Raw genomic sequence first — 10,000 nt, 5'->3', positions numbered from 1 at the left:
ATAAATTATTCTCTTTCTAGAATAATGACAGATTTCTCACTCCAGAGGACAGCAAGACAAGAAGAGGGAACAGAGAGATAACATAATGGTGTGCATGTCTCGACTGGCTTCTCTTTCAGACGTTTTGGAGGCAGCATATTTAGCTTCCCATTTTCTTTGTTACTTTATGGATAACCATTAGGATGAGTTTAGATCACTTAGATCTTTCATGATCCAAACCTTTTAGAGGTGTCTAAGACCCAGGGTGTACCAAGACATTTATCATAATTACATGGGCATTATGAGAATCCACTTTAACGTTGTATGATTTTGCATTTCAAAACACAGGCAGACTTATTTTGTGTTGGCCCAAGAGGATTCCTTTTTCTTTTGTGGTGCGTCTCTAGCCTCAGACTGGAGGAGAGGTTAGTGACTTTGAGCTAATATTTGAGAGTCAAACATAGACGTATGATTCTTATGATGAAGTTGTTGATTTTGAACTAAATATTCATCTGGGTCTCTGATTGGGTGGAGGATAAGTTGTCATTGGGTAGCATTGTGGTGATTTGTTTCTGCATAAGGTGGGTCTCATGATGGTTACTCATTGGTTGATATATGGTGATGGTCTCTGATTGGGCATGTGGTGGTCAGTTTTGGATTAACAGGAAGCAGTGGCAGTTTCTGAACGGGCAGCATGAATATGTTTGGTGACAGAGGCCCCAAATTATTGTCTTGGAACTTGGAATTAAACTGTATTTTAATCACTATGTTAAAAATTCAGTGAGAAAGTTTTTTTATTAGTTCAACACATTTAGGTATATAGCCCTCAAGACATTAATTAAATGTTGTGTTTTAATTAAATTATAACTTGAAATAGATTAATGGAAACCAGAAATACTAAAATGACCTATGAAAAGCACACCTAATGCTATTCAGATGAATTATGCAATTTATTACATAAATAGGTTGTCTTTGTGAGCATTTACATAAAAGTGAAAACAAGTTCGAGTATAGCTGAGGCTAGGTCTTGCATAGGCTTGCAGGAGGAGGACTACCCACCCTGGGGCTAAACAGAGCAGCAAAGCTGTAGATTAGACCTTAGATAAAGTCTGCTTGGAAGACTTTTACGTTGGCGGTTCACTGACTGCTACCACTGATTAACTCTGCCAGGCCAACCATCTCTACCAGAAACACAAGAAACTGATACGGGAGGCGAAAAAGAGTGAGAGAGATTGAGAGAGAGAGAGAAAGAGAGAGAGAGAGAGAGAGAGAGAGAGAGAGAAACAGTAATTTGCCTGTTGAACAGTGAGATTATACAGAGATATGTACATCAAATACAGCAATAGCAAGAACATGAGGAAATCAAAAGATTTAAACACAGGAAAAGACCAAAATATATGTAGGGACAATTCATTTTCAGTATTCAAACATTGAAATTCAAAGAAGAAATGAACTAAAATAAAAAGCAAAATGCATCAGGAATTAGAGTGTACTAACGGTATTATACCTTTCTGTACATTCTCTCTGCTTAATTGGTTCATCCTGAGGTTGCATCATGTGTTCTTTGCTCATTAATTAATGAGAAAAATGATTTTTGTCCTGTCTCTGAAATATCCTGCTCTGAAACTAGTGCTGAACTATCACAAAAAGAGAAATTCATGACTGGGAACCCAGTCAACCATATCAAGTGCTGACTGCAGCAGTTCTGTGGATTTAGCCTGCTGTACTCTACCACTGGTCAGAATCTTTCATTTACCGCTTCAGCGACTTCAGCGCAGAGGTTATAGCTGTATACAAATCCCACCAAAATAGCCAGCCACAAATCCCACCAAACAGATGTCAAGCTATAAGGAAACGCATACCGTGACTCATATTTTGGTGCTAAAGGCTTTGACAAAGGAAGTGGACAAAAGAGAGAGTCACAGCATATGGCTCCAAGCTGTGTGGAGTGATGTGGGAGCTATTTGTGAGGACAAGGAGGAGAACCAGGGGTCTTTGACATCCAACAGCCGAGCTCTAATTAGTCTATTTCCAGGAGCCTTGTTCTTGTGTAATGGAACTGCTGCAGCATATTTGTTAGATTCCCCTGAAGTAATGAGGGAAATAGGCTGGTCAATGTTGAGTCAATCACAGTCTCAAAATTTCCCTTTTTCGTATTATGGTTGCAAAGCACTTAAAACTTGTAACTCTTTTGTGTGACAAAGACCCTCAGACTTACTCAAATGAACTGGGTTTTGATCTGTTTGTTAAAGTCTATCCTTTTTTTCCCACCACTCTATGTAGATTTCTCAATTTCTGTATCCTTCAGCCTGTAAAGGTTACTTTTCAATGAATTCTACACCACGAGTAACTGATAAAATGGAAATATTTTAGAAGATTTCATAAAAGGGAAAATGACACTGCTGAAGATACCCGAATAAAAGGAGCTGACCTACTCTTTTATTAGTACCAGCCTTTGGAACAGGGACCGACTAATATCTGTCTGATGTTAGTGATGTTCAGCACAATCACACATTGCGGTGGAACAGAGAGAGGACATGAGAGAAGACAAAAAAAGATATGTCACAAAGATCTTCATCAACATTCCACAGCACGTTTAAATCATACCAGAGCTGAATGCAAATAGTGTCTGCATTACTTTGAACTGACGTGAATTATATTAGATATGACAATATATATGTATTAGCAATGCAAATGTAAAAAATGAGAAAATTTTTAGTTTACTGTTGGAGTGATTGTAAGTGATGTTAGCATTCACAAGCACAATGACCCCTGTAAAACTAAGCTTGATGTAATGTTTTTATTCATGTGATGCATGAAATATTTGTTGGTCAGCGCCCAACAGCACTTTTCCTGTTCATAACTATTAGTCTGATAATGTTTGTGCTGCTGTACACGGAGACTGTTCAGAGCAGTAACCCCTTTTCTCTCTTATTTGGTTTCTTCTTTCCTTCTTCTCTGATCATTAATGAGTTCAAAGTCATGGGAAGTTTGAAGAGGGTGAACAAGGATCATGTGAATTACATACAAATGATCTTAGACATTCCTGAGAAGAAACTACAACTGTGGATGTGACCTTATGGTATGGAGTTCACTGAAAGCCCATATAGTATAGATCCTACAGTGGTTGACACAGTAATGATTCCAGTACCTGTACTCTTTTATTTTTTTTGAAATTCCAATTTACTCTACACACACACACACACACACACACATATATATAAAACAATATTTTTCTATTGTAAGGCATAAATACCCATTTGTCTCTATGCTTAGGTTCCGCTGGGAAGAGACTACAGCATTCATCAAATTTAGTCTCAGTGAGTTGGTGAGAACAGTTGTTAAAGCGCAGATAATGGCCACTATAAACAGAAAGAGTGGCTCTTGTCCTCTGAATCTCTCATGGTCACCCCGAGAGGACAGTAAAAACAAATAAAACACAGCATCTCTCTCTCTCTCTCTCTCTCTCTCTCTGCTTCCTAATCTCATTCAGCCAAGGTCTACACACAGAGCAAATGGGGGCATCAGTCCCAAGCTGTGAGAGTCCAACAGTCATTAAACACACTGATCACACTCTACTTCAGACAGAGGAGTGCAACCACAAAATTTCTGTTGGAGAACCATATAAATTAGCTCTCATAAATGCTTTTCTCTGTTGAATAACACATGTTACAAAGTTGTCATAGTTACTGGGGCACTTTGAGGTAATGTTCAGAAAAATGTGGCATCAGTCATATCAGTGTAATTAATGTATGGGGGCTGTGATGTATCTGTCCCACTGTTGACACCAGTGTGGCATGACTGATACCTAGGTCTCTGGGGGAGCAGGCAGGCACGTTTACTGTCAGTCTAAAGGTTTAGATTTGTTTGCTTGTGTAAGTCAGTGGTTACTCATGGGTGATTTCAATTTATCTCACATAAGTCAAAGGCCTTTATGATACATTCTACACTGTTACAATGTATAATAGCATTCTTATTACACCTCCTAATACCATTACCATATGTACCATGTTTTACTGTATGAAGGCAGGATGGTTGTTTTTTCTGTGTGCGAACGAGATGACCCCTCAAGCAAAGCACTGTCCAGGTTTGTCGATAGTAAAGCCACCAATCAATTTTTAATACTTAAGACTTTTCTTTTGTGTTCAGTCTAAGCTGTGCCAAGCTGTTTACACTTTTCTGTTTACAGAAGTCATGTAGTCAAAGACCGTGAAAATGCTCCACCAAAGAATAATGATAAAACTAAATGAAGCAAGAGCTGTTAAAAAAAAGGATGAATAAATATTCTGGAAATATCATTAACTTGTTATTGTTTTGCTGAGACAGCCTGACAGAGAAAAAGGCTTGTAAATGTAAGAACATAATAGAAAATGAATTAAATATTTGATTTATTAATCGACTAATTTATAACTAGATGGAAATGCAATCTCATTTGGTAATATCACATGGATCAGCATGTGATCACAGACTCTCCGCTGTTGACAGATGTTAAGCGTTGTTAAGTGCTGTATTGGTGGTCCTCAATTCAGTGTGCTATCAAGCATTTAATCTTACAGAAATGTCAACATGTATAATTTACTATATCTGTCCACTGTTCCCCATCAGTACATCGCAAACCAGACCTCAGCCATGACTGACACAACTCCTCAGCCTATAAGCCATCAGCTTTGCCAAATTATCCAGACAGACAGAATTTCCACTATTACTAGATGCATTAGAACTGAGAAATCCTCTTCTTTGGACATGTCATTGTTTTTTTTTTCTTTCTTTCTTTTTTTACTGAAATCACATATAGTCTAACTCCTCATTATCCTCCGTTCACTCAGGCCCCTCCTAATTTAGTCGTTTACTACATCAATATTGGGCCTCTCTCTTCAACATGTCACAGAAAATCCACTTTTTGTTTTCATTGAACAGAGGAGGAGTTCAGATAGAAAGAAGAGTCTGTACGAGCAGTACTCAGCCTGCTACTCATTTCTGATTAAGTAAAAAGTGCTCTGCTCATTTTTTTGTCTGTGATTTTGCTTTGGTGTATGCTACAGCGCTGTGAATGCAAGATTTGCATTTTTTGCAGTAAACTTCTGTGAGAATGCAAAAGATATGGTTTTGATGATGAAATTGCAATGTTTTATCTTTGAAAGGGCATTTACTGTAAATGTATCACTTTTCTGTAATATTCCTTGAAAGCTGATGTCCCTTATACCATGGCAACACTGCCACTGTGCCAACAGTACTGCCTGTTGCAGGTTTTTCTTTTCCAGAGGAGAATCATTCACTGAAGTTTATGGCCTAAGCAACCAGACAACTGGACTTTACTACATATTGCTATCTTGGGTCCTGTTTCCTATATGATACATTGCTACCTTGGACTCATGGGATTAGGATGATAATTCTTTGAAACACTTCTATGATGGCTGTAACAAGGTCATATTTGCTCTGGAAGCATTCATGGACCATTGTCTTTCCCTCTACCTCTCTTTCTCTGTAGAGTCTGTGAAACGCCCAGCCAGATAAGATGAAGTGGAACTTGTTCAAGAAAAAACCTGAGGCAATGGTTGGTCCACAGCCAACCGGAGCAGGTGCCATGACAATGGCCCCTGTCGTTTCCACGGGAGCCAGCAACGCCACAGAGTCTGAGGAGCCAGTCAGCAAGAATGACGTTTTTGGGGACATTAAAAACAAATTCCTCAATGAGATTGACAAGCTACCATGTAAGTTTTAGCCATGTCAGCTTTGTTTGGATGAATGTCGAGTAAGCAAAATATCTTAGCACCAGCTGCCTTGAAATGAAATATTCTTTCCACCACTACACATTGACATACACGTTATTAATTTATTCATGCACTGATCAAAAGGAGAAGAAATGGAAATGGACTTTTTCTTCCTAATGATGCTGGTGAAATATCTCCATAACTGTGTGAAATGAACTGCTCTCTCTCTCCCTCTCTCCCTCTTTTTCTCTCTCTCTTTATTTTTCTCTCTGTGTATGAACGCGTGTACATGTGTGTGTGTGTGTGTTTGTGTGTACGTGTGTATGTGTGTGTGTGCGTGCGTGCGTGTGTACGTGTGTGTATGTGTGTGTGTGTGTGTGTGCGTGTGTGTGTTTCCTGCAGTGCCCTCATGGGCCATCATTGCCATAGCCGTGGTAGCGGTGCTGCTGATTGTCACATGCTGTTTCTGTATTGTAAAGAAGTGTTTCTTCAAGAAGAAGAAAGGAAAGAAAGGAAAGAAAGGAAAGGGTGATATGGGCATGAAGAACATGAAGGGGGGAGAGGTATGGCCAACTTTGGGGGATGCTATCATGCAAAACTGTTCCGCTCATTACTTAATATCAAAAAGTAAAGTTTCAAAATCAGAATCAGGATGCAGTACTGATTGGTGTCTCCAGTAGAAAACGACGTGCTCTACTGTTGTTATGGATGCTGCAGGCATCCCAGTTAGCTATAGTGCTAACCCTTCATTCCTCATGTGATAGCTCCAGTCAGCAGGTGTTAATGCTGCAAAGGCAATATCCACCACACATATCTAAGCCCAACCAGCAAACAATTAAAGAAATAAAGAAAATGGCATAAATGAACACACACACACACACACACACACACACACACACGCACACGCGCACACACGTGAACATGCATATCCACACACACAGCAGTGCACAGATTCTCAATATAGTTTTCAGGTCAGGTAAATGGATGGTAGAGCTCTGAAATGATTTTTTGGTTATTTAATATTCATGAGAAATGAAAAATTTAGTGGAGCACGTCATCTATGGTCTGTAGAGCCGAATAGCTACATGACAAATATCTCCTCAGTCTTTCATTCGCTGTGTTCTTATCATTTGTTTTTTAGAGGAATGTTTTTGCTATTTAACTCTATTGCTTTGGGGTCTGAATGAAAAATGACACATGTTCCTTATTCTGCACTGAGCACACTGGGAAATACAGCTGCGTAAATTAGTGTAATTTAACAGTCAAACACACTTATGTATACAAACAATGCATAAATAATGTTTTTAACACAAATTTAAATGAACTTAGACTCAATATTGCCTGTAAATTTTGTCTTGAAGACCGAAAGCTGATTACATGTCAGTAAGCAATTGAATCATTATGTAATACAGGTCGCTTAGTCTAACACAAGATAAAACTATGTTATCCATCAGAACTAAAAGTCTTTGTTGCTGATTCTGTGGGGGAAAAAAAAAAAGAGTTAGCGGTGTATGTACTGTGTGTCATTTTCCATGTATGTCGATTACGTGTATTCTGTTGCCTCTACTGTGAATCTCCTTCTGTGTTGTCTGCTGTGAGTTCAATCTCTCTCTCTCTCTATCTCTCTATCCCTCTATTCCTCCTGCTCTGTGTCTTATGTGTGCTCCGTGTATATTGACTGTGGTGGACTTCTCTGGCTACGGTAGGTTTGAGCAATGATTGTGGAGCCCTCTCTGTCCACTGGATGTAAGCGCGGTCCAGGCGTGGGGGGGGGGGGGGGTCTAGTTGGGGGACTATGGGAATGAGTGCTATGGCTTTTCCTCTTAGTCTTGCAACCTTTCAGGATGCTAAGGATGCTGCGATGCTTGAGAAACTAGGGGGACAATCTAGATGCTTCGCACTTCACTGATATGACATGCCGCACCAAACCTTGCTATGTTTTGACAAAAAAAAGAGAAGAAAAAAACCATTTGCGTCTGAATGACGATTTAAAAAAATAAAAGGGGTGGGGGTGGGTGGGGGTAGGGGACTGTACATGCATATGGTTATGATCTGAAACTCATCCAACTGTTAAGAGTTTGAATGACTGCACAAAACCAACACATGTATATTCACTAACATGCATGTTTCAAGGGTATGATGGCTGTTTGTCTATGGGAACCTTCTTTATCTTTTTGAGATCTTGATGCTTGTCCCTGATAAAACATTTTCTTTCAAGATTTTCTCTGTATAGAAACACATACTTTGTCAGTAGAAATCCTCATTTGGAGGTCTTTCTCAAGTTTCACATTCAAGCTTCTCATCTGGAGAATCCACTATCAGTTAGTTCAGTTGAAGGAACTCGCTAATGGATCAAGATTAGATGAAACTGTACTCTCGACAAACACCAAATCATACCCTTTCAGTAGATACAGTCCTGGTGAATGACCACAACTTGACTTGAGAGTAACCTTCCTTAGATGGCCCATTGAGTGGAAAGAAAAGTTAAAAAATTTAATTTTAAATTGAAGGCAGAGCTCTGAGATTAAACTGGTGGTGGAGAGTATGACCTCAGACTGTAGCCTGACTGTTTTTTGTTTTTTAAGGACTGTTATTATCTGTATGTTTACAGACATGCTAAGTCACCTCTCTCTGTTTTAGAGCACTACCCCAGCAAAGGAAACCAAGATTCAGGTCTAGGCATGTGTTTTGATGGGGTAGTTTGTTTGAGCAAACAAAAAGAGCAAGACATTATTTGGGCCACATCATTTAATCTGATGAATTCATTTAATGAAGGATAATGCAGTTACGCTATATTGCAGAATGGACCCAATGTAATATTTTTATATTTGTAAAGTTATCGGCATCATTTCTGCCTCACCAGTTCTTATTCCATCTGCCATCTTTGCAGTATTGAATGGTGTGAAATGGAATTTTCCCAGGTAGCATGATTCATGATTGCGATGCTATTTATTCTCTCCACCACCAAAGTTTTGTAGCAAAACTTCGAGCACCAACTTGGCTGATACTTTTAATTGTAAACACTGTGCATTATTTTTTGATAAATGATTGATCATCATATGTTTCTACTGCACCTTTTTGGAAGTGAAGTCACAATAGGAATTTTGAAAACTATGAGGATTTTTGATCATTTTAGAACTTTGCATTTTGATGCTTGGCATGCACGAATGATAAGCTTTTACAGCGCTAAATGAAGAATAAGAAAAGTGTGTGTCCGTGTGTGTGTGTGTGTGTGTGTGTGTGTGTGTATGTGTGTGTATGTGTGTGTGTGTGTGTGTGTGTATGTGTGTGTTTTAGCATGTGATGATTACTATAGATACTCTGATTTCTTTCTTTTTCTTTAGAGTCAAATATCTAATTTTTTTTATTCAAGTATCTGTTTATTTTTTTACAGGCAGAGGGCATGCTGATGTTTTCATTTCTTTTTTTCACATTTAAAACAATGGCTTGTATTTATGAATTATTTTTCAAGCATACAAAGATGGTTGCAGGTAACACACTACATGCATGCATTAATATACACTGTAGACAACACATGAGCATTTGTGAAACACAACTTAGCTGGAGAACAAACTTTAGAGAAAGTAGAACATCTCTTAAGGTGTTAGCGGCTGTAATACAGAGTTAACATGGGCATAACTTCTTATATAACTGGTAGGGACGTGTCCTATCCCAATTTTTGAAAATACAATTTTGTTCCGGACACTTTCGTGTCAAATTAAGAAGTTTACACCTATTGAGACAACGATTGGAGAACTCTCTGATCGTGCTTTTACATGGCTGCGGGTGTAACAATAAAAGCTGCTATTCATAACCCTGACTTTTTTCATAAATATTTACTTATTACTTATTTATTAGTCTCATTCAGCAATTCAAAACACCTCAGCAGAAAGCAGAAGAAGAGCCATTTGAGTATATTTTAATCTACTTTTAATTGAGTTTTAATCTAACATGACTGAAATGCATGTCGTTGTTCTTCTCAATATGTTACGTAACATGTAATCAGCTACCTTAGAAGGTAGTGGGTACACTTGTAGACTGACTACAGAATAGATGATTGCTTGAGAGACATACAACATAGTTTTATGCTTGAGTGCCCTTTTTATGTGTGTATGTGTGTATGTTTTTTAAATTATTTTTATACTTGCTTTTATACTAGCCTGAGGTGTCATAAATATGCAAGAAATGGCATTTAGTATACAAAGTTTTTCCTAGTGTAGAACCCTGAGAACTCCTTCCTAAAATGATCCTACTACATCTAAAATTGAAACTGCAAATGTAATGTCTAGAAACAAGATTAGTGCTTTATG

At 38.3% G+C, this 10,000-nt stretch overlaps 1 protein-coding gene across 1 annotated transcript in view; it reads left to right on the top strand.

The window, feature by feature from the left end:
• The first annotated feature begins 5,494 nt into the window (after positions 1-5,494).
• syt2a (synaptotagmin IIa) overlaps positions 5,495-10,000 on the top strand; it is an 8,286-nt gene continuing 3,780 nt past the window's right edge. The window contains exons 1-2 of the mRNA XM_030769010.1: positions 5,495-5,690; positions 6,093-6,253. Coding sequence (XP_030624870.1) covers positions 5,495-5,690; positions 6,093-6,253 — 357 coding nt within the window. The remainder of the gene's footprint in view (positions 5,691-6,092; positions 6,254-10,000) is intronic.

This window comes from Chanos chanos, chromosome 3 (assembly GCF_902362185.1).
Source record: "Chanos chanos chromosome 3, fChaCha1.1, whole genome shotgun sequence".
NCBI lineage: Eukaryota > Metazoa > Chordata > Actinopteri > Gonorynchiformes > Chanidae > Chanos > Chanos chanos.
The sequence above is the reverse complement of the archived record's forward strand: the minus strand, read 5'-3'. Positions and strand labels throughout refer to the sequence as shown.